Genomic DNA, 24876 nt, shown 5'->3' on the forward strand with positions numbered 1-24876 from the left:
AAGGAATGCTGGGAAATGTAGTCTGAGTGGAAAAGGCAAACAGCTTGTTGACCACCTTGCTTATTTCTAACTCAGTTGTATAAGCCAGTTTTTTTTTTTTTAAAAGTTTAATTTTTAGAGAGAGAGGGCATGAGCAGGGGAGGCGGGAGAGAGAGAGAATCCCAAGCAGACAAGCACCGTCAGCACAGAGCCCGATTCAGGGCTCAAACCCATAAGCCATGAGATCATGACGTGCGCCGAAGTCAGACCTTTAGCCAACTGAGCCACCCAAGGTACTCCTTGTGTAACCCATTTTTGAAACTTTCTTTTATAAACCAAGTTGTTTATTTGCAACATGGGCACCTCTCCATCTCAGTCCTGTGGGAACCCCTCCCATCTCTTGCCAGATCTCTTCCTGATTGGTCTGTTTTTGTTCTTGTTCCCCTGTAGTCTGATCTTGCACAGCAAACCAAGGTGGTCTTTTAAAAATTCAAGTCAAAGGACACCTGGGTGGCTTAGCCGGTTGAGCGTCTGGCTCTTGCCTTAGGTCATGATCTCATGATCCATGAGTTTGAGCCCCGTGTCAGGCTTTCTGCTGACCGTGCATAGCCTGCTTACAATTTCCCTCTCTCTCTCTCTCTCTGTCTCTCTCTGTCTCTCTCTCTCTCTCTCTCTCTCTCTCTCTCTTTCTCTCTGCCCTTCCTGCATGCTCTCTCTCTCCCCCCCAAAATAAAGAAATAAACTTAAAAAAAATCAGTTATTAAAAATTCAACTGTTGTCACTCCCCTGCTTAAAACTTTCCAGAGATGATTGGAATAATGCTTTCTATGGAAGCTGACCTTTCAGGTTTCTGGCCCCTCTATACCACTCCCTCCACTCTTGCCTCTCCCTTCAATGCCAGACCTGCTCCCCAAGGCCTTGGGACTTGCTGTCACCTCTGCATGAAAATCCCCACCGCCTGCATCACCCTCTGTCTCCTTTGGGTTCAGCTCAGGTGTCTGCTCTCCAGAGATGCCTTTCCCGACCAGCAGCCTTTAACCTCCTTCCCCTGTTCCTCGACTTAGTTACTTTTTATTTAGCTCCCATCGTGTCGCCAAAGCACTTACCGCCATCAGGAATTCTTGCTTGTTTGCGATATATATTTATATTCTGTCTGCCTTCTGGATTGTAGGTTCCTTGAGGCAGGAACTCTGTCTGGCTCCTGTCTATACCCACACATAATATGTCTGGCACATAGTGGGTACTTAGTAAACATTCGCGGAATGAGTGAAGGTCGTGACAGAATCTTACGCATTAAAAAAATTTTTTTAATGTTTTATTTTTGACAGAGAGAGAGAGAGAGAGAGCACAAGTCGGGGAGGGGCGGAGAGAGAGGGAGACACAAAATCCGAAGCAGGCTGCAGGCTCTGAGCTGTCAGCACAGAGCCCGACACGGGGCTCAAACTCATGGACCGCAAGATCATGACCTGAGCCGAAGCCAGACGCTCAACCGACTGAGCCACCCAGGCGCCCCATAATCTTACACGTTTTTAATGACGGTATTGTGGCTCATCGCTTGGGATTGCCATGCACATCCCTGCTTTTGAGGGACTTCTGCATTTTTTTCCCTGATTAAAAGTGATCTTTCGGTGACTACTCTTTTAATTCTTTTCTTGGTTCGTTCCATGCACAGATCTGTGCTTATTTTCTTGGGATTGATTCCTAAATAAGCATTTGTTTACCAAAAAGGGTGTGTGTACAAAATTTATAAGTGTATGTTATGTATTACCCTTTGTCCTTCAGACCCCCAATTTGTGTCCCCATGTAGTTGAGAGCCCTTGTAAACAGTGTACTTTCAAGAACACTAGAGAGATGGGTGGGACAGGATGGGGGTAGGGCGGTTTGTCTGTATTGCTGTGTCCTTAGATCTCTGAACAGGCACTTGTGCTTAATGAATAAATCAGTTTCCATAAGAAAAAAATTCTAGTTATTCCTTTAGTGAAGTTTATTCTTATTCATTTATTCCTATAAATGTTCCCTGACTTTAAAGTGTATGCTTTTGGAAAGTAGGTCTGCCCAGTGTAAGAACATTCACCCAGTGTTGATATAAACCTAGGGGAACCGGGTGTAAGTTGGGCTTATATCTTAGTCCTTAGAATCCAGACAGGATGCAGTTTTGAGCCCCCTGTCAAGTCGGTGGAAAGTTCGGGACACTGCTCAGGATTTTTGAGAATCCCAGGGGCTGTGAGACAGAGACAGTTTCTCACCAGAATTCTTGTCTTTTGCTCTGTGACTGACTGAATGTTGGTTTCCATCCAAGACCCAGTTCCTGGTTTATCTTCCCCAGCTCAGTCCAAGTGCAAGCCTACCGCTCTACCTGAGCTGGTGGCGGAGGTCGTCTCTGCCTCGGAGACCAGATGCACTGTCTCCTTCGGCCGACACCCAGCGCTGGCCCTGGAGACTTAGCACTTGGCCTTGACAGTGTCCGCCTTCCGTGGGTTCCAAACGAGGTCCGCTCTCTGCCCAGTGGTGTCGGGGGAGAATTGCTGTTGGAAGTCTTTGTCGAGGGGGGGCGGGGAGGGCAGAGAACTGGGATGGGGGGGAGGGGAGGCAGGGAGGCAGAAAAAGTGTGCTCCTCTCCAGCTGTTCCCCGTCCTTATTTCTTGTGAGTGGTTCCTCATTCCCTGGCAGGTAAAATCTCAACCCCTTAGCCAAGGATTTTCTTCTTACCCATGATTGTCAGTTGGTGTGCACTCGTGGGCCGTGAACTCTTCCCAGGTGTCCCGTGAACACTACAGAGGTGCTAACTGAATTTTGATCCATGCGTGCAAAATGCTTCCGCTCTGGTATTCCTCGAGTCGAGCAGGGAGAGATGCCATTGGCATTGGGGGTGCCACCTGCCCTGAGAAACCAGAGAGCCTCAGGCTAGATAACCCCTGTGCTGACAAAGAATCCTTGATGGCTGGTCTGTGATGTGAGCGTAAGAGAGGAGGGTCAGGGCAGTCAGTGCCTGCTTGGGGGAACCGAGGGAAGGGCACTTGACCCTTGAGGGGCACTTGACGGGGAGGCTTTGGTAAGCACTCGGAGACACTGCTGTGCTGTCGCAAGGTCCCTGGCTTGTCTCTGTCCTCTCGCGAAGCCTGCCAAGCACATGAAACCCAAACTTGAGTGCAGTTCTCATTTCAGAGGGGGTCCTAAGCACACACACGTTGAGCAACCCTTTTTTTTTTTTAAACCCGATTGTATCTCTCTGCGGTGTATGTGTGTCTGGGACAGCCATGTGTCAGGAGTAGATGGGTTGGAGGGATGGAGAATCCTGGTTCCAGCACGGTCCCCGTGGCACACACGCACACCCAGTGTGCCGCTAATTGGCCAGGGCTCCTCCTCCTCTCTCCGGCTTTTATTTTACCCTGCCTCCTTGGACGTCGTGTACGTAAGCTTTCGGATTTTCTTTCCTTCACCCAGGTCATGACTGAGCACACGGATAGATGACTTTCTCTGTTGCCCCTCGCTGCCCGTGTCCCCAGGGGCTCCAGCCCTGGCATTTCCCCTCCTCGCCCTTCCCGGGCATGTGCTTCTGCATCTCTAGCCGTAACCACCGACTGTGGCTCTACAACCACCAACTGCGATCGCTCCCCAGTCTGACCCCACCAGACGTCTCTCCCGTTTTCTTTGTTCTCCCCCACCCGGTTGTTTCACAGACGCCTTGGACTCGACTTTTTCCTGCCTTTCAGTTCATGTTGACACTCAGCGACCCAAAGCCAAAACTTGGGAATAGTCCTAGACTTCTGCCTACCCTCCCCCTTTACCCCCCACAAGCCATCTCCTTTCGCCAGAGCGTCTTAGCCCCTAACTACTTCTCCAGACTGTGCCTTTGGGCTTGGGGCCATCTCAGGGTCCTGCACTGTTGGCCTGGCCATCCCCCTTAGGAGACCTGGAGCATATTCGTGTCCATATTTCAAGACCTTGTTCAACGGCCAGTGCGACAGGAACTGCTTAGGACATGTTGGGATGAATGACTATGCCGGTGAAGGAATGAATGAGGGATTTCTGAGATGGGTTGAGTAGACTTCCATTTAGGGTGATGCTTTTTGTTTTTTGTTTTTGTTTTCGTTTTCGCTTTTTATTGGGGCCAAAGGATTATTTTCGCTTGTTCGTACCAACGTTGTGATCCTGTAATTTTGAGGAAATATTGTACAACATGAAATTTCTCTCTGTCTTGGGCCACTCACACAAATGTATAAACTTCCACGGAGGAATTATTTATTAAATTTACAGTACCCTAAAGCACCTGGGCATTTATCTAGGTGATTTCAAATGTGCGTTTATGTTCTTGGTACCACCGGGACATCTTTCACTGGCCCGTATCTTTGAGCTGCATGATGTAGTTTGAATTAAATTTAGGCTTAATTAATCCGAATGCTCTAAATTTCTAGGGTCATAGGATTTTAAGTCTGGACTGTGACCTTTTGAACTTCAGCGTAAGGAGGAATCACCTGTGCTTGAGTCGATTGGTGCTGTGTCCCGGTACGGGTCTAAAGAGGAAATCATTACCTTTGGATGTTGGGTGAGACAGTGACCCATTGAAGGTCCATTTCTTAAACTTTTTAAATTTTTTTTCCCTCCAACAGGGCGAGTCACGTATTCTCAGAGTGAAGGTTGTTTCTGGAATTGATCTCGCCAAAAAGGACATCTTTGGGGCCAGGTATGTTTGCTTTGTGTTTGTTTGGTTTTTGGTGTTTTGGGTTTTTTTGTTTTGTTTTTTTTTTTGTAGGCTTCTGACGAGTTCGGCAAGCACTTTCCAGACTCAGGTGTGCATCAGAGTTACCTGGAAGCCTTAAAAGAGCTGGGCCCCACCTCCCGAGTTTCTGATGGAGTAGGTGATGCTGACACAGCCAGTCCAGAGACCGTATTTTGTTCAGGTTCCTAGCCCTCCTTACGGATTGATTTCCTGGGGGAGCTGGATTCTGATGTCTGTTTTTCTCAGTAGAAAAATAAAGCTTGGGAACATGTATTCATTGTAATACATTCCTTTAAAAAAGAAATCCCAATGTATTCATATTAATACATTCCTTTGAAAACATCCCAAATTTAGGGAGACGTGAAGGTGTTGTTTTGTTCCTAGTAGAACTGGGTATTCTTTGGCATGTTATAATCCAAATTGAGAGATTTGCTGATGGGGGTGAATTTGGTGATTTCTGTGCCTTTTCTGGAAGCACCAGCAGCCTGGTCTGTCTGGGTCTTAACTTTTTCATTTTGAGTATTGTGCCTGATGATCCTGAGTCTTGAAATCAGCTCTTTTGTTCCTTTGCTCTCTGTAGTGTGTTGGGTGGAGTTATTGGACTAACAGCAGAATGAGGTTAGAGCCATTTAGACCTGGGATTTGAACCAGATTTGGGGGAACAAAGACCTTTGGAACTTCAGACAGAGGAGACACTAGAGACGTTCCAGTGCGACTTGTCTGTTCTGTGGTTGACACGACTTTATCCAGAAAGGTTACTGCTTGCCCAGGTCTCACGTGCCTGTAGTGCTGGAACAGGCCCCCTGCCCCCTGCTCTGTTCACGATGGGGACCCTGTGAGGTTGAGCCATGAAGGCTGTGGTGGCTTCTGGGGACAGTTAATTGTGGCCAGAGTCCTCGCGTTAGAACATTCATTTCAGGGGCACCTGGGTGGCTCAGTCGGTTAAGCGTCCGACTCTTGGTTTCGGCTCAGGTCATGATCTCATGGTTTGTGAGTTCGAGCCCTGCGTCAGGCCCTGTGCTGACAGTGTGGGGACTGCTTGGGATTCTCTCTGCCTCTCTCTCTGCCCCTCCCCGATGTGCTCTCTTTCTCTCTCTCTCAAATAAAGTTACAAAAGAAAAAAAAGAAATTTATTAAAAAAAAATTTTCATTTCATCCTGTCAGCCCCCCCGCTTGTTGCCCACAGTCACCTTCTGGCCTCAGGACCTCAGTGTGACACTGGCGACTCTTGTAACAAGACCTCGTTCTGTCCAGCTCACCTCATCTTCCTGCTCGCCCAGCACAAGCCCTTCCCTGCCATTGGTGGGCAAACCTCTTTACTTCCCGTCCTATCTTCATGTCCGTTTTTAGTTTTTCCCATCCCGTGACGTTAACTACAGTAGCAACTAGAGAAGTTGTTAAAAATACATAAAGTTGATGCAAGGATAATATCTGTGAAATCTTTAAAAAAAAATTCTTTTAAGTGTTTATTTATTTTTGACAGAGAGAGAGAGAGAGAGAGAGACAGAGCATGAGCAGGGGAGGGGCAGAGAGAGAGGGAGACACAGAAGCGGAAGCAGGCTCCAGGTTCCGAGCTGACAGCACGGAGCCCGACGCGGGGCTCGAACTCACAGACCGCGAGATCATCACCTGAGCCAAAGTCGGCACTCAACCGACTGAACCACCCAGGCGCCCCTCATGAAATCTTTTTCAAAACATCCCCATGCTTCTGTGTGCCTCAGATGACTAATGGAGGGTTAGCTATCTGAGCCGTCACGCCAACCTCGCGCACACGCACTGACACCTGCCCAATCGCTGGTGGTGTGGGAGGGAAGCACATCTCACCTGCGGGCCCCTTCTCACCTGACCATGGAGTCGCACCGAGTGGTTGCCCTTGTGCCTGTGTGAACGCTCTAATATTTGGCTTGTCTGTGTCTTACTAGATTAGAAACCCGTAGGAGACTGAGACCTCTCACTTTGATTGCTGACCTTCCAGAACCCCAAGAACAAGACTGGGCAAATTGCCTTTTAACTGAAAGACTTGCACGCTGACCAGTAAACTGTGCTCTTACGTCAACAATGTCTGCTGCTCTCTTTCCCATACATGTTATATAGTTTGGAAGGGCAAGAGGTTGGGTTTGGAAAATGTCAGCGACGTTCATTTTGATTGTTTTTGTTTTGTTTTTACCAAAGCCCTGCATAAAAAAAAAAAAAAAAATGAAATGGATTCAGATTGCGTTTCTCAGCCTGTTAAGAGGATCTGAGGTTAAAAATTGCTAGTGCGATGAGGCTTCAAATCTTAGAAGAGCCAGACGCACCCGAGCCTGGAATTTTTACCTTTTATATGAAAAGAGGCGGCATTGTTTCTTAGCAGCGGGGTAAAAGGAATTACGGGGAATACCTCAAGATGTGCATTGGAAATCCAGTGCTGATAACTCCTCTCCTTGCGTGGTTTGATCTGCAGTTGCCTGTGGAATAAAGTCCCAGGCTCCCGTTAAGGTGTAGGATTCAAGTCCTTTTGTGACGGCTCATGCCAACCTGTCTGGTCCGGTTTGCCCCTTACTTCGGCCCCACCCCTGTCTGTCCAGATTTATCAGATTTGACTGCTCTTTCTGATGGCAGGTTAATACTCTTCCTGACGAATGACAAAAGTTGAGCCACTGGATGAGCCATTGGACTAGATGACTGTTCGGGTCTGTCTAAAACCTGAAATCGATTGGCTGAATACTTCTTAAGGGCAGATTGCAAGAACTGCCCATTGTATTTGATAGCGGCTGACCAAGCTCTTAGAATTGTTAAGTGAATGCCGTAAGGTAATTTGATTTAGAAGAGATGCACTTTGCTAAGTAAGATCTTAAGGTTTTGTTTTGTTTTGTTTTAAACTGAGAATATTTATAAGTTTCAAACTATATTCTTCAGGTAAGCTTGTATCTCAGGCTCTCTAACTTTTTGTCATAGGCTTAAGTAGTAACTGAATAGGGTCATTTTAATACAAGTTTTAGGTCCACCTTCCCCTTTTTCCTCCTTGATTGTGATCAGTCTTCGTTTGAGGTTACTTAGAATCATCTAAAACCATAAAGTGGATCCTTAAAATTGAGCTATGCTGGCTAAGACAAACTCACTGTAGAATTTCCTACGGAAGATTTCGAGACTCTCGTTTCTGTATTTTGTGCATGAAACTCTTAGCGTCCATGTGGACACTTACCTGTGGAGGACGCTTACCTGTGGAGCGTCCTGTGGACGCTTACCTTAGCTTACCTGTGGAGGTTGCGGTCATGTTTTTCTTTTGACTCAAAACGTAGAACACACACGAACCCAAGGGCATTGGAGAGATGCGGCAAAAAATCCTTGTCTGCTAGTGACTGAGACTGATGGGGACTTACTGCCACGGTGTGATAGCTCTGTGACGCCACCTCGCCTCAGTTGTCTATATTTAAGTTGTTAACATTTGGCTACATGGGCCCCATCAATTTGTTTTAATCGAAGCATTCGAAAGTGAATTCTAGACATCATGACATCCAGCCCCTAAATACATCAGCCTGCATCTCGAAGAAAGCAGCGCATTCCTTTATAGCCACAATGCAATTTTCACAAAATTACCAGTAATTGCCTAAAGGACTCTTCTCACCTTTTCCATTCCCTGAATCCCCCCAGCTGTCCCTACAATGCCTTTTCCAACTGGGCCGTTTGAGAGCAGAATTGAACGGAGAACTGTGCGTTGCGTTCAGTTGTTAGGTCTCTTAAAATCCGGTTCCTATAGGATCCTTTTCCCCTTTTCCGTTTTTAAATGAACCTGAAATCGTCAGCCGGTTGTCTCATCACATTTGACTGTTTCCTGTTGTAGCATTTAGTGTCCTTCTCCTGGGTTTCCTGTACATGAGCAGTTGCATGGAAAGGCTTGATCAAATTCGGTGTCCACACTGGGGACGGCAGTGGGATGTCTGCTGAGGAGGAATACGGCATCTGGTTATCCTATCACCAGTGGTGCTACAATAAAAAGGAACCCGGGTTTAATGTGGGGCCAGTCTGTTTCGTCCACTGTCACTACTTTTTCCCCCAGGTGACCGGCAAGAAATGGGTGAGCGATGTTTTGGCTTATACACTGTATACATGTAAATTTTAGCTATTAATTCACCTTCTCCAAATAATTAGGATTTTTTTTTTTTGCCTTTTTTTTTTTTTAAACCTTGTACAAAATAAGTTTCATTTTACTCAGTGGGGAGACCCTGAGGCTCCAGGTACCTTGAGAGCCCCCTCGGTATACTGTAAGGACTTCGAGAACATCATTAGGCCAGAACTGGCCAACTGTTGGTCCCTGTGGACTAGACTGAACTCACACATGTGCTTATGAAGGGTCCAGGGAACACTAAAGGCAAGTAAAAATCCCGAGCCAGCATTTGGGAGATTTCGTATCAAAAATCCAGATTCCCAAGGTTTCTGGAAAATCTCGGCAGTCTAGACAACACGAGGTGGCACAGCTGGAGCCATCTGCTGGATACACTCTTAAATGGGGCCGTGACCTTTCGGCCCCCCAAGGAGCCCACATCTGTCGTATTCTGTGCAGCTGGCCGCCTCCACTGGCATAACGAGGGCCCTTGAGGGACAGGCCCGTGTTTGGTTTTGACCCCCGCGCTGCTGGTCTGGAGCACGTAAAGCTGGTTGTCCCCCCACCCTTCCCCCGTGGCACACGCACCTCCTTAGGTGGGTACAGGGCACCTGATGCTCTGCGGAGACCGCGTGTGTGATGCTCGGGTGCGGTGGAAATGCGCCTCGTCCCCGGGCCTGTTTCAGCAGCCTTAGCTCTCTGGGGCACCTCTGAGAATCACAGTGTCAACACTCACGGCCTCTGGGCCGAAAAGTATTTGCCTTAAAACCCCTGCACCTAAGAGCTCACACGGTTACTCTTGTGAGAGCCGCAGAGAATGTCCCTCCCGACCACCCCAGAACCCTGCTGGGACTTGCCGGGATCTCCCCCTCCCCCACAAAAAACCTCCTCTTGCCCTGTGACAAGGACACAGCTCTTCGTGCGTCCGGGTTTACCTCCTGGTCTCCCGAGCGCACGGATATACGCAACGTCCCTATGAAGTATGTCAGGGGTGGCCCGCACGCCATTCGGGCCACGCGGTTTCCCAGAGGGAAACGTCAGAAGTGGCAAATGGGTCGGCGTGCAGGGCCGGCCTGTTTGTGTTCTGCCGCAGCCAGTGTCATAATATTATTTAGAATGATCTCGAATCACCGAAAAGGCCGTGCTGTGCAGGGAACGTCTTCGATAATTTAAAACGATATCTGTATAAACTGGTCTTTGTGCCACCCCAGTTCTGGTAAACGGAGGAGCGAACCCGACGGGCCACACTTACGTACCATTCTCTGATGTGTTCGTGTGGATCTCTCATTCAGCATTTCCTGCTTTGTCTTCACTCTTTTTTTTTTTTTTTTTTTTAATTTATCAATTTATTTCGAGAAAGAACGCGAGCAGGGGAGGGGCAGAAAGAGAGAGAATCTCAGGCAGGCTCCTGGCTGTCAGTGCAGAGCCTGACGCCAGGCTCGAACTCACAAACTGCAAGATCACGACCTGAGTGGGAATTGAGTCAGATGCTTAACCAGCTGAGCCACCCAGACGGCCCTGCCTTCACTCCTGACGCACGAATATGTTAGTCCCGTCAAAGGAGACTTCGCTCTGCCCAAAGGTCCGACAGAGTGCAAGGGAAAGTTGCAGGACACCTTGCCCTTGTTGCTGTCGGAGTCCAGACTGATGCTGTCTGGTCACTGAGTCTGGATAAGGCAGAAAATTGGATGTGTTTCGGGAAGACGAGGGGCACGCAGCACAGAGTAGAGGCTTGATCAATTTTATTCATCTGGTCAGAGTGGAGCCTGAGAAAACTGAATGATTAAAGCTGCTGAAGAGCCATGGGCAGTGTTTTCATCAGCCGATGTAATCGCAGGGGGCGCCTCCGAGGATTGGTGAAGTGATGTCTGCGGATGTGGGTGTGTTGGGGGGGGGGGCTGCCCCTTCCTCGCTCCTCCTCCCAGCAGCCCACCCCTCCTTACTCCTTCCTCTTCGCATGCCTTCTGCCCTCACCCTGGTTCCTTCACCCTTGCTTTATCCCAAGGCATTCTAGATTTGTCTCACCGTTTTCCTTTTTGGGGGGAGGTAGGAGAGAGTGTAAGGAGCTAAAGTATAAGGGAGGCAACGTGCCAACGTGAGTCAAATGAAAGCAGTTCTGAATATGTAAAACAGTGAAGAAAATCCGTATTTTTCAAAAGTTGAACTTAACAGCCAGGCCTTCAGAAAACAGAAGGTACCGTGTGAGGGGAGGTCCGGCGTTGGGATGGCCGAGGGTCTCCACTACCATTGCCTCACCAAACGAGTGGGAGAGGTCCCTCTGTCAGTCAGTGGTTCCCATGTTCTAGGCAGCGAAGGCGGCTGGCCAACCCATTCTCGGTGGCTGGGCCTCGGAGAGGCCTGAGAACAGTGGTCTCCAGGCCCACTCTGCATCTTCGTTGACAAAAATGCTGTTACTGAAGGTGAAAATACTCTGGTATAACACCTAAGAGTTATGCTTTAAACAATGGATACATCTCTCTGGAATCCCCAAGTGTTAGATTTCTCAGATCCAAATCTCCTGTGTTGTAATACTTCATCTTCTAAGAAACATTGTCTTAGATTTCATTAATTTCTCCTTATTATAGAAACATTGGGGGGGGGGGACCTGGAAGGTAAGCTTTTTAAGATGGGGGACACATGTGAGCTGGCAGGTTCTTACGTGGGAAGTAGAGCCTTCTCTAAGTACTGTAGGTGGTTATCTAAATTGGGGGCTAGCACCCTTTTTCTGCAAAGGGCCAGATAGAAAAGAGCTTAGGCTCAGTAGGACTTTCTGTCCCTGAGATAGCACAGAGTATAGGATGGGCGTGGCTGTCTGCCAGTGGCCCACGGGCCCCAGTTTGCCAACCCCTGAGAGCAGAAGCTATTGATTCTCTACAATATATATATATTTAGAACTGGGAGTGCCAGTGTTATTTGGTCATGATTTTCAGATTAAACTGTTACATAGAGCTGCTGGTTAGTCAGTGACAGACAGGAATTGAGCCAGTATTGACTTCTTGGGCGCGGAGGAGTGGGGTTTCTAGATATAGCAGGAGTTTTTGTTTTTGTTTTTCTTTTTCTCCTCTCTTCAAGGGGAAGCATGCGTACAATATAGCTTATGGAACTTTTTAGAGAGACACTGTGGATTTTGAAATCTACAAGTGACTACAATTGTAAAAATGTTTTTTTTGTCCTAGAGAAAATGATTCTTACTGCTTTGTGTATACATACGTGAATAATGAAGTTGAGTTTATATCAAGCAAATATGCAGTCACATAATTTCAATTAGCATATTGCAATAAAAATACTGCCTCTTCTTCCCCGGAATATTTTTTAGACTTAGGACCTTAGTGCAAGTAATGTTTAATAAGGAATCTGCAGTGCGTAACTCCTCAGTAAATTATTAAAAGAACTGGCATTTCTACTGTATATTATCAACACAAGTGATATAAACTATGCCTTGCCCCTTAATGAGCGTGTCCCGGCATTCCTTCTGGCGTGCGGACAGGAACAGGTAGCGAATGTTTCAAGGGTGGTTTGCATGTCTTCCCTTCCTTGTTCGAGGTACACTGTTGTGCTTCCCTTTTGAAGGACTGATCATTGTTTCAAGCCTGTTATTTTTAGATGCTTGAAATTAAGCATTCATGGTCAGAAAATAGAGAAGCATTCGGAAGAAATGCTACATTTCAAGTTTGGAGGCAACTGGTTGGGAAATCAAAATGGGGTGAATCTTAACACTTGATCACAGTTTCTTCAGGGGCGCCTGGGTGGCGCAGTCGGTTAGGCGTCCGACTTCAGCCAGGTCACGATCTTGCGGTCCGTGAGTTCGAGCCCCGCGTCAGGCTCTGGGCTGATGGCTCAGAGCCTGGAGCCTGTTTCCGATTCTGTGTCTCCCTCTCTCTCTGCCCTTCCCCCGTTCATGCTCTGTCTCTCTGTGTCCCAAAAATAAATAAACGTTGAAAAAAAAAATTTTTTTGATCACAGTTTCTTCTTTCTTCCTTTTTTTTTTTTTTTTTTTTTTTTTGCTAGTGAGAAAATGGTAGTGTTGGGTGTGTATATTCTCCATCTCTGACTTGTGGACTCTTGGGAGTTCATTGTGAACAGCGGTTTCAATTTTGTTGAAGTGATTTTAAATTGTATCTAGACAGTCGAGACTGTAAAAAAGAGCAATTTACAAATTCCTTTCTTCCAGAATGCATTCCTGGCTCCTCGTAGCATGATTTTATTTGGTTATTTAGTAGAGTCAAACCATCTTGTCCTAGAAATCAGATTTGAGTGACTAGTGAGGCCATGTAAGTCAGGACCTTTTGTTTGCCCTGACGCTGCTTCTCGGCCTGGAACGTCAAAGTATTATATTTGAAATTGTTCTTTGTCTGGAACTATCTGTCTTAGCTGGTGGCTCCACCGATTCCCTAAGCATCGGAGCTAGGGAGCTGGGACGTGTCCCTGGTTCTCCTGCCTCCCCGCCGTCCCCAGCCTGGTCTCAGTGGTTGGGTAGGGGACTTCCCCAGTGGTGTTCACATCTGCCCGCTTCCTCCCATCCCCCCTCCCATACGCAGAATTCATTCTGCTCCTGGCAGAACCCTTCGGTGATCAGTCATTGCTGTGGATTAAGGTCCCAGCTGCTTAACCTTGACAGAAGCACTCTCTGTGTGCCTCTCCAGCGCATCTCTTGGCCTTGACCTTCCCAAGCAGCCGTGCTGAGTCCCGTAGTTGCCCTCAGAGGCCACACTCCTCCTCCTCTGTGCCTTTGCTGGTGCCCAGAACGACCACCTTCTCCCTCTTTTGCACAGCTGACTTGTTCTTGTCCTTCACACCAGAGCCCCCCACCCCCCACCCCCGACCCCGTGAGCTCACCCCCAGGCAGCTCTCCCTGCCTCTGCCCACTTGGGTCAGATCTCGTGGCTCTTGGCTTTGCTTACTCACCCTGTGCAGCTGCCCACGGGTGCACTGAGCATGTGGTGTTGGGACTTTCCTCTGGACCTTTACCTCTGTACCCTGCTGTGGTCCCACATTGGCCCAGGGCCGCCAAATCCATGACTGCCATTGCCTCCTCTCCGCATGCACTTGGCAAACTGTTGCACGTTGCTCTCAGCCCCTTGGCTCTTGGCACCCTCCCTGCCACTAGGCTGAGTTTATTTTTCCTGCTTGTGTATTCTCTGGGTGGTTTATACACACCCGTATTTCCCCTACCCTCTCATTTCACCTCTTGTTTATCTTATTCTGTCTGTATTTTTAAGGTCCTCTTTCTTTACAGTATGCAGATTTACAGTATGAAATTTTACGAATCTAAAAATTCTCAATTAGCACACATATGTTATATCCAGCTCCTTCTTACTTTAAAGTGGCAACAAATGCTTTAGACTTTAAGGAATTCCTCATCCTTAACTCCTCGGTCCACGTGAAGTTCACTGGAGGAGACGAACCGTGAGCATCCCTGACCGTGACAGGCTACATGGAGGGCTCTTCCTGTGTCCACAGGGATGTATTGGGGAGTTAGAGCTCCCTCTGCTGGCCATATCTTCAGGTGCATTTTCATTCTGGACTGTAAAAATGGTATTCACATCTGATAATCCTTTGGAGTTCTTTTTCTTTTAAAAATTTTTAAACGTTTATTTATTTTTGAGAGAGACAGAGCCAACGCGGGGGAAGAACAGAGCCAGAGGGAGACACAGAATCCGAAGCAGGCTGTAGGCTCCGATCTGTCGGCAGAGCCCGATGTGGGGCTCGAACCCACGAACTGTAAGATCGTCATCTGAGCCTAAGTCGGACACTTAACCAACTGAGCCACTCAGGCACCCCTTTGGCGTTCTTTTAAGTTTTCTGATTTTTATTTATTTTATTTATTTAAACATTTTTATTTTTGAGATAATTTTCTGATTTTTAAATCAGAATTGTCTGATTTTTGAAATTAACCCACATCTTTGCTTTAGCAGGTATTGAAGTCATTCTCAAATAGTTACACACAGGAAAGGATGATTTCACTTTAAGCAATTCCGACTTTTTACATAGTTTTAAAGTAGGCAATTGAGTAGCATTTCCCGCTTTAACTTTATAGCCCCCTTTTCCCTTTCCTTGCCAAATAATTTCCTAAACTTGTAGCATCATCAAAATAAAATGCTACAAACTACAAAGGAATAAATAACTGATACTGGGAAGAAAGGAAATTCTTCCAGTGAGGGGTACTGTATTCCACTATGGAATAGACAGCATTCATAGAGAAAATGAATTATAACGCATTTTTAGCTTCACACTTTGAAGGATCAGAACTTCAGCACGCTGTTTTCTTTAAGAAAGGAATTTCCAGGGGGTGCCTGGGTGGTTCAGTAGGTTACGCGTCCGACTCTTGATTTCGGCTCAGGTCAAGATCTCACAGTTTCTGTGTTGGAACCCTGCACTGGGCTCTGTGCTGAAAGCGTGGAGCCTGCTTGGGATTCTCCCTTTCCCTCTCTCTCTGCCCCTCGCCCCCATCCTTGGGCACACGTGTGTGCTTGCTCTCTGTCTTTCAAAAATAAATAAAATAAGAAAGGGATTTCCAGGCTGACATTGTTAATATAGAAAAATTATTTTATTAAAAAAATTTTTTTAACGTTCATTTATTTTTTGAGAGAGAGACAGAATGCGAGTGGGTTAGGGGCAGACAGAGAGGGAGACAGAGAATCCAAAGCAAGCTCCAGGCTTCGAGCTGTCAGCACAGAGCCCGACGTGGCGCTCGAACTCACGAGCTGTGAGATCATGACCTGAGCTGAAGTCGGACGCCCAACCGACTGAGCCACCCAGACGCCCCTAGAAAAATTATTTTAAATGGTACCTATATCCATGTTAATAATGGGAAACAGGTATAGATCATCTCAAAAATATTTGTGTTTGGCTTTGGAACTGAGAAAAACACACTTTGCAATATAATTTGGAGGTTGTTTAGAAGTTTTTAGCACTACAGAGAAGTTACTAGAGCAACTCATGACATGAAAAACACATTCAGAAAACATGAGAGAAGTTAAATTTTTTTTTCTTGTTCTGGAGCTAATTTCCTCTTTTCCTCTCTTCTGGAGCTAATTTTTTTAAGTTTATTTATTTATTTTGAGAGTGAGTGGGTGAGCAGGGGAGGGGCAGAGAGAGAGGGGGGGAGAGAGAGAACCCCAAGCAGGCTCCACCTTGTCACTGCAGAACCCAACATGGGGCTTGAACTCGGGAACCGTGAGATCACAACCTGAGCCAGAGTTGGACGCTCAACTGACTGAGCCACCCAGGTACCACCCCCCCCCCCCCAGGACTAACTTTGTAATGATGCACCCGTATAGCGTTAGTTTTCAGATTGGTAATAACCCTGAAAGAATAGGAACGGCACTTGAAAATATTTTTTTAAATGCAACAGTGACACATTTGCACTCAGGTATGCTTGGAGGTTTTGGTTTTTGTTTTGTGTTTGTGTGTGTGTGTTTGTGTTTTGATAACATTCTGTCAGGGGCAGGGGAAAGAGTCTAAAGTTGTCGCGGGCAGTCTGCCCACGTTTCAGCAAAGGACTTACTAAAACAGAGTCAGGGGGGTTCAGACACCCACAGAGGAAAAAGGCGTGCGTAGGTCATTTCTCTACTCATTTTCCAGTAACATTCTTCTCTCCCTTTGCCGTTTCTTAAGGTCTGCAGCCAACTGGCAGGAAACAAAAGCCAGAGGAAAGCTGTTGATGCTCTCAGTGGGACAGAAGAAATGGGAGCCACCAGGGAGAAAAGTTAGGGAGAAAAATGTCAGTTTGGGAGGATTTTTAAATTGTTTATTTTCTTTTCAGTTGAAGACCTTGAGATTCATTCTCGGAGCTGTTAGGACTGTCCCTGTGAGATCATGTTTTCATGTGACCGTCCCTGATAATTTGTATTCTACAAACACAAGGCCCTACTGTTTTTTCTGGGCACCTTCCCCTGAACAAAACCAGCCTCGGAAGCGGGCAGGTGAAGAAACCGGGAATCCAAAAACCCTCTCAGCTGAGAAGAAGATGCTATTGAAAGGGACTGGTACTTCCTCACCACCTTAGGGGTAGAAAGCCCGAGAAACATGATGGCAGCTCCCCTGGTTACAGAGAGAGAGAGAGAGATGGTCAGCAGACCTGATGACGTTGACCATGGTTATCACCAGGGACGCTTTCATCCCCACGGTTCACGCCCTCGCCCAGCTTTCCCTCCGGCCTTTCTCTTGCCTCATTGTATCCTCTTGGGCATTTGTGGAGACTCTGAGGCTCGGATCTCAGAGTATACCAGACTGTCCCAAATAACAGGATGGCAAAGGAAGTGTGGCTGTGCCTCGAGGAGGTTATACGTACTGTGAGGGCCTGACATCGGGTGGAAATATTAAGAACGTCCGTATCGAAGAGAACAGCTTGAGAGTCCATTGAAGAGATGGGCCTATTGTGTTCCCTCTGTACCCCCCCAAAAAGAAACCCAGCACTGCGCATGGGCAGCACATCAGAGGTCGTTTTCCAGTATAATAGTGAGAAAGGCTGATGTGAGCGCTTTTGTTTACTTTTAAATTTGCATGTTTAAGTGATCCGGAAAATGATGCATGTTTATTGTGGAAATCTCAGCAGAACTGCAAGAGGCAGGAAATAAAAGCCCTTTTTGTTGGGCCTCCCGAACCCCGCCCCCACGACGGACCAACCGTGGCAGTTTGAGCATAGCAACCGCCCCTCCTCCCACCCTGTGAAATTTTTTGTGCGTGTGTGTCACAGGGGGGCGCAGATTCACGCTGTGCGGTTTTATTAACTGTAAAGTCCACAGTGCACTGTGGAAAGGTTTCCAGCTCGTCCTGTGTATCTCTGTCGATCTTTTCTGCGGCCAGGTGGAGTTTGCGAATGCTGGAAAGATGATGCTGTGCTCAAGGGCAGATCGCTTCCCCCCCGCCCCGCTCAGGCCCCAGTGCAGACAGGACTTGGCTTGAAAGATGACCTCCTAGTTCCTTTGGGCCCAGGTGACTTCAATGGCCTTGATTGCCGCAGGTGAACATGTGCAGCTCTGACCTTGAGTCTTTGGTTACTTTTTGAGCTCCTAAGTGTTCCACGCACTCAGGAGAAGAACTTAGGGTCCCTGCTTGCTCGAATTCCATGCCTTCCACCTGTTGAGTCTTGGGCCAGCTGCAGAGGAAGCCACTTTGAAAGATGTCCCCCTGTCCTTCGTGCCGGGACCCCCCCGCCCCTGCCATGGGAGACCTGGCCGGAGGAAGCTTACTGCGTGACCGTGCTCCTCGTTATAAATAATGCTCCAGATGGAGGTCGCCTGTACTGTGCGACATCCGTGGTTCCAGCAGGTGCCCAGACAGGTGTGCTTATGTTGGGAGTGGGCCCGTATCGGCGGCAGCGTCTTACAGCGCGCTCTAGGCTGGTGGGTGCCACCGCCTGTGCCCTGAGCCACAGCTCCTCGCCTGCAGGACGCCCCCTCGCTGGCAGCTCTTGCTCCAGCACCTTCTCCAGGTGACCGAGCGCTCGCGTGGAGTCTCTCTACTGCACTCAGGGGCCTGTTACCCACAGCTGGCTGTTCCTGGTACCTGCGGGCATCCTTTAAGATCACTCCTTCGGTTTTGCTTAGGCTCGCTTAGGCTCGCCAAAGCATCTTTTAACCTAAAAATCTGTGTGTTGTGGTTTGGTTTTTTTTTTTTTTTTTGTTTGAAAAATATTTTACTTCCACCCTTAGCCCTTTTCACTCATGTCAGCTTCCGATGTCAAGAGAAATCCCAAGTTCATTTATAGAAGGACATTCGCTGTAAAAGCAGGAACAGCTGCCTAAAGGAGGTAGGCCTGTGTGTCGCGGCCTTCAGGATCGCGTGTGTCAGGAGGAGGCGTGTCCCCGTTGTCTCAGGAGCTGCCATCTTGTGGAGTGGCCTCCTGTGGGAAGGAGGGCCTGAGGTGTCCTAGCTGGCTCCCCTTCTCACAGGGCTTTCCTGCTCTTGGTTTCTCACTTGCAGCCTTCTAGGGGGGGTTTGAATATGGAGCTGAGGGCCTTGCTGGAGGTGTTGCCAGGATGATCTTGGGCCCATGGGGTGGTGGTTCAAGAAGTTTCCTAGAGGAGCTGGGTCAGTTTTTAAAGTGCCTCTGGAGGAGTGACATAGTGTATTCCAGAAACGTTTTTCGTGGAGTCTTGTGTTTTTTTGTTTTTGTTTTTGTTTTTGTTTTTTTTTTGAGTACAAGAAGGTGTTCTTTGGCCAAGCCCTGCTCACCCTTCTCCCGAAGGGCACCTTGCTGGAGAGACAGGGTTGGGTTCCATGTTTGCATACGGTTTATTTAGTGCCGTTGGTGCCAATCACTGATTGCCCTTAGTGGTGGCCGTTGTTCTCAAGGCACTTGCATTAGAGGGCAGTGTGGGGGTTCAGCGAGGAGCACAGGTTCATGGGAGATGCCCCCGGAAAGGTTAGGGAGGCCTTGACTGTGATAGGACGCGGGGTGAGATCAGACGCATCTGTGGCCCAGATGAGGCTCCCTTCCCTGTGAGTTTCTGCTACCGAGCTCGGAGTGAGCAAGGGTCTCTGGAACCGCATTTCAAAAAGCGCCTAGTATCTTTCCTACAACCAACATGTTAAAACTGACAATGTCCGGGGTACCTGGCTGGCTCGATCGGGGGGCCATGCGACTATTGACATCGGGGTTGTGAGTTCGAGCTCCACATTGGGTGCAGAGATTACTTAATAAAAATTAAAAAGGAACAGTGTCCACAAACCTCAGGAGTTTTTAAAAAAAGTTTACAGTCTCGTCTCGACAAAAAAATGAGCGAAGGTAGGAATAACCAGATTGATAAATTTGTCTCAAAAGATGTAGGGATGGCAGAAAACATGCCGTGAAGTTCAAAAGGGGGCATGCTGGGGGGAAATGCCAGTTTCCATCACAGAGAAAGAGCTAATTTCCTTAATGTGTAATGGTCTACAAATCAATAGAAAGACCAATAAGCTGATTGAAAAATGATCAGAGGGTACAGGAATTTCAGGGAGAAGGGAATATCAGTGATGAAACGTGGCAACAGTTAACCTCACCGATAATAAAAGAAACAGCAAATTAGAAAATCCACTGAAATACCATTTTCAAAGATCATGTTGCCAAAGATTAAATTTTTTTTTTTTAATTTTTTTTTTCAACGTTTATTTATTTTTGGGACAGAGAGAGACAGAGCATGAACGGGCGAGGGGCAGAGAGAGAGGGAGACACAGAAACGGAAACAGGCTCCAGGCTCTGAGCCATCAGCCCAGAGCCTGACGTGGGGCTTGAACTCACGGACCGCGAGATCGTGACCTGGCTGAAGTCGGACGCTTAACCCTACTACGCCACCCAGGCGCCCCGCCAAAGATTAAATTTTTAATAGCACACATAGTCAGTAAATAATACCATAATGACATATGTGGTGATGGATGGAAGTACACGGATGATGGTGAGCTCTGAGTACCGTATAAAGATGTTGGATCGCTGTGTTATCCACCTGAAACTAACCCAACACTGTGTGTCAACTTCAATTTGAAAAAATTCAATAGCGTGGTACGTGGACAGGGATGTGAGCAAATGGCTAGCTTTAAACCATTAGAGGACGTGTGGGTGGTCGAGCCTCTAGCAATTTAGGAAAATGTACCAACATGACCGATGCCTGTCACCCAGAGACCAGCCTTCCCGATTCTGTCCATTTCTCCAACAGACACACATGCACCTGTGTGAAGTGACAGGCATACAGAATAGGCATTCCCCGCTGATGCAGTCAGAAAATATGCGGAGTAACAGAAACGTTCCTGACACCAGCTGGATCCTGGGCTGGGACAACAGCATTGATTCTGTTCCTCCCGCCTTCTCTCTCCCCTCTGCTGCTTGTTCTGCTGGTTCTATTCCCAGCCAGGTTTTCTGTTTGATGGCCGCCTTGAGTTTTCATTCTCAGCAGAGAGAGGACGACCCTGGGCAAAGTTTGGGTCTTGCCTTTTATTGGGTCACCCCTGACCTGTGGACAGGGGAATGGAATGTCCTCGATGTTGACCGGTAGCGTTGACCGGTAGCGGAGCAACTCTCTCATTTACATTAAAAGACAAGCTCCAGGGGCGCCTGGGTGGCTCAGTCGGTTAAGCGTCCGACTTCAGCTCAGGTCACGATCTCACGGTCCGTGAGTTCGAGCCCCGCGTCGGGCTCTGGGCTGATGGCTCAGAGCCCGGAGCCTGCTTCTGATTCTGTGTCTCCCTCTCTCTCTGCCCCTCCCCCGTTCATGCTCTGTCTCTGTCTCAAAAATAAATAAACGTTAAAAAAAAAATTTTTTTTAAAAAGACAAGCTCCAGCTCTGTGACTCACCGCCCCTCCCGCCTGCCTTTCCGCTTGAGGTTCCCCAGTAGGACTTTGTCCCGCGTTAACCACCATTTTCAAAGGAAGCAGCGGAGTTTGAGACCTACTGTGTTTTTGAGACGCTGCAATTTTGTATGTTAAGGTGAAATCATAATCACCACGTCAGTCTCAGGAGGTGTTATCTGCCTCCCCCCCCCCCCCCCCCCATGAGAAACACTGAGGATCAGAAGGGGTGAGGCCCCTTGCCTGAGGGCACAGCGGGTAAATGGCAGAGCTGGGGCTGGACCAGAGTGTGCTGGTAGAGATTGCCTCCCTGCCTGGGAAGCATCTGGCGGGGGGGGGCAGTGTTTACAGCCCCCTGCCCCTGGTGACTGGAATAAGCAGCCAGAGCTGGGACCCACTGGTTCACACCACCAGAAAATGATGACGTTGCACTAATGGTTTTCATGCAGTAAAAGGCTCCGATCCCTGGTGCTCTCCTTTCAGGCTGAGAATTCTCACTCCCACTGCCAGGCTTGTCTTCACGCAAGAGCCCGATCTCTGAGATCAGCTTGGGAAGAATTTAAGCAGCAGACAGTGGCCAGGATCCCACCCCCCACCCCCCCATGTAGGAAGGACGGGCAGAGCGCCTGGTGCCTTCAGGGTTCTAGAAAGCACCCCATCCCCTGTCTCTGGCCGATGGGCCTTCATTGGTCAGCAGTAGTTGGTTTCCCATGAGGTGGCTCTAGAAGGGCCTGAGAAACCAGGAGGAACTTTGGGGGACTGGTTTGTTTTCATCTTCTGCCCACTGGCTTTTTGCCCTCATTCCTCAGAAAAGTTGCCCAACCAGATTGGGGAGCTGGGGGCGGTGGGGGCAGGAACGAAGCAGAGAACTGCACAAGTGGTAGGGGGCTTGAGAAGGAGGGTTAGGAAGGAAGAAACCTCCTCTCTTCAGGTTCTTGGAAATCAGAAAAGGAATAAATAAGAAATTCAACATTAAAAACCTGTGATTAGGATTTGGGTTCCGTCACTTCATTACAAATGAACATTGTACTTCGTATTTTTCGCAACAGAGTAACGTACGGAAGGCGGGACCACTTTTGTTTTCCTTCGTGTGTGCCATGAGATTTCTGTGTTCTCTTAAGTACATTTTTTTTTAATTTTTTTTTTTTAACGTTCATTTATTTTTGAGACAGAGAGACAGAGCATGAACGGGGGAGGGGCAGAGAGAGAGGGAGACACAGAATCGGAAGCAGGCTCCGGGCTCTGAGCCATCAGCCCAGAGCCCGATGCGGGGCTCGAACTCACGGACCATGAGATCGTGACCTGAGCTGAAGTCGGACGCTTAACCGACTGCGCCACCCAGGCGCCCCTCTTAAGTACATTTTAAGATTAGTTATGAAAGTCACATCACCAGACACTTGAGCTAGAAATGTACGTTAGTGATATTCAGAGATGATGAAATGCTCTGTAAGCAGAATTCTGCTCTGAAGCAGAATTTCTGTTCTGGAAGCAGAGAGGGAAACCACATTAGCATATCAGAAAACCCTCTCTCCCTGCACCCCAATGCGTGACTCGTTGATCTTTGGTCTGAGTTCTGGCAGAGAGAATAGGAAGGGGATGTTTCAGGGCGGCCGCGTTGCTGCTTTCTAAAGAGTTGGATGTGTGTGTGAGGCCTGCTTGATTTCTTGGGTGCATCTTTCCTACTCCCTTAATCCAGAGAGAGCTGCATAGTAGGGATTTTAAGATGTCTTCTGAGGGATAAAAGATGGGTCCTTGGCGATGAGCTAGTTCAAAATAAAAAGAGTGGGACAAAGAGCCATTGGCGGGCGGGAGGGGGGTGGTTGTCGTCCAGCCAGAACTAGGACCTGCATCCAATGGGCAGCCCAACCCAGGGGGCGAATGGTATCTCCTCTCCGCATCAGTCTTCACTAACCTGATCCCATAGTCTTCTCTTGACCTTCCAAGCAATCACACTTCTGGACAGGGTGCTGGACAGGCTTACTGACCTCCTGCACTTTGTTGTGAATGTTGGAAGTTGAGTTAATGCACACTTAAGCCTGTACTGTGGATAGCAATCTGTATTTATTATTCCACAACTTACCTGTATTTATTTACCTCTATTTGTCGTTAGTGTTGCAAATAGGTTAATTCATTCATTGTCCTTCTAATGAAAACAGCGGCGTGGTCTAATAGTCTGCCTGCCGCTCTGTTGTGGCCAGATAGAAGCGGGGAGTTAAGTTATTTCTCCGCACTGCTCTCCTGCATCAGAAACCAAGCCCTGACCTTCTCTCCCAGGCCCCTTTGTTATACAGCAGGGATGGAAACAAAAGACTTTTCATGTCACCTGTCCAGGGCACCGGGGGAGGCGGAGGCGAAGGAAGCCCTCGCCAGGCTTTGCAATTCCCCTACAGCTCAGCTCAGAAAGCCTTTATTCTCCTATGATATTTACTCAACACCTGACACCTCCTGGGAATCTTTAAAATTGTTCTCAGGAAAGAAACCATTCTGCTTGCAGGTGCCTATTTTTAGACTTTTTATAAAGCCTTTCTCTCTGCCTAGCCTGCTGTTTGAAAGGCACCAGGATCTTTTGTCTTGAAAAGTTCAGCTCCCTCCAGCTAGTTCCCCACCGGAGCAGCAAACCCTGGAATGCTCTGGGATGTGTCTCTCCCTCCATTCTGACCAACACCAAAACCACAGGTTTGACCTTTACACCGGTGTCGTTGAAATTATACAACCAGGGGAAGAAAGCTACTTCTAAGCATTGAACCTCAGAGCAGACAATGAATCGGTATGTCTATCAGTATGATAGGAACTGCCTATCAGCGCTGGACATATTGAACCTGTCAGCTGGACTGGTTTGAGTTTTGGACCCTGCAGTTGGCTGGCCAAGTTCAGGACAGGTATACCTGAACCTGATGCTTACTCGCTTCAGGCAATAGGAGCTATCAGGCCCTGGCCAGGGTCTTGACCACATTCTGGTCAGCCTGGGGTGATCTCTTTGGCCAGGGGTTTTGGCTTTTTTCTTTACATCAACCCCATAGGTCGTAACTAATGGTGACTGTGTGACTTTCAAGGCAGCAATAATTCAGCGCGAAGCCGGCAACCCAGGGGAAGTGGGAGGGGCAGTTTTCCATCTTCTCTCTTCTTGGCCTTTTCCAGTTTCCTCACCTTTGTGCTGTCCTTGCTTTCTGCCTCCCTCTCTCTCCTTATGGGCCACGCAAGAGAACGGAACGATCTTGAATTTGATCGTGTGCATTAGAACTGCCGTAGGTGACTGTCAGCCTTCTGTGACCCTCTCAAGTGACCTCAAGGTGACACCAGAAACAAGAAGAGCCAGAAAACCGGTGAAGCAGAAACATGCAGGCAATACTTTTGAACAATCAGATAATGATAGAAAAGTATTAAGATCACCTAAGGGTCTTTCACATGCCTGTGTGGAAATCAGTAAACCTCAATATTTACAACCAAATTATACCTTGTGACATGCAAATATTTGGAGACCTGCTCACAAGCACGTATACCTGTTTCTGCCTTTTGTGTGTGTAATCAGCCTTCAGAGCAGTTCTCAGGGCAATCTGAAATACTGTCTCCGGGGCCACGGTCCTCAGGAAGACCACGAATAAAGCATTTACTCAGCTACTCTGAGGTTGGCTTTCTTTTGGTCGATAATAGGACTTATTGAAAGCTTGGATTCAAGCTGTTAAATTGAAAGCAGATGCATGAATATTTCATAGGGAATTCTCTAAAAACTGCAGTAAAACCAACTAAGTGTTCATTTAGGCAAAACTATTCTAAAATTGGGAAAAAGAAGAACGTATACACATACGAAAGGTTGGTTGGAATGGGCTC

The 24876-nt window shown here is 47.8% G+C and overlaps 1 protein-coding gene across 3 annotated transcripts in view; it reads left to right on the forward strand.

The window, feature by feature from the left end:
* Positions 1 to 24876, forward strand: part of NEDD4L (NEDD4 like E3 ubiquitin protein ligase) — a 345318-nt gene that overhangs the window by 102953 nt on the left and 217489 nt on the right. For all 3 annotated transcript variants that reach the window (XM_043558980.1, XM_043558977.1, XM_043558978.1), the window contains exon 2: positions 4590 to 4663. In XM_043558980.1, the coding sequence (XP_043414915.1) occupies positions 4590 to 4663 (74 nt within the window). The remainder of the gene's footprint in view (positions 1 to 4589; positions 4664 to 24876) is intronic.

Source organism: Prionailurus bengalensis, chromosome D3 (genome assembly GCF_016509475.1).
Source record: "Prionailurus bengalensis isolate Pbe53 chromosome D3, Fcat_Pben_1.1_paternal_pri, whole genome shotgun sequence".
Classification (NCBI taxonomy): Eukaryota; Metazoa; Chordata; class Mammalia; order Carnivora; family Felidae; genus Prionailurus; species Prionailurus bengalensis.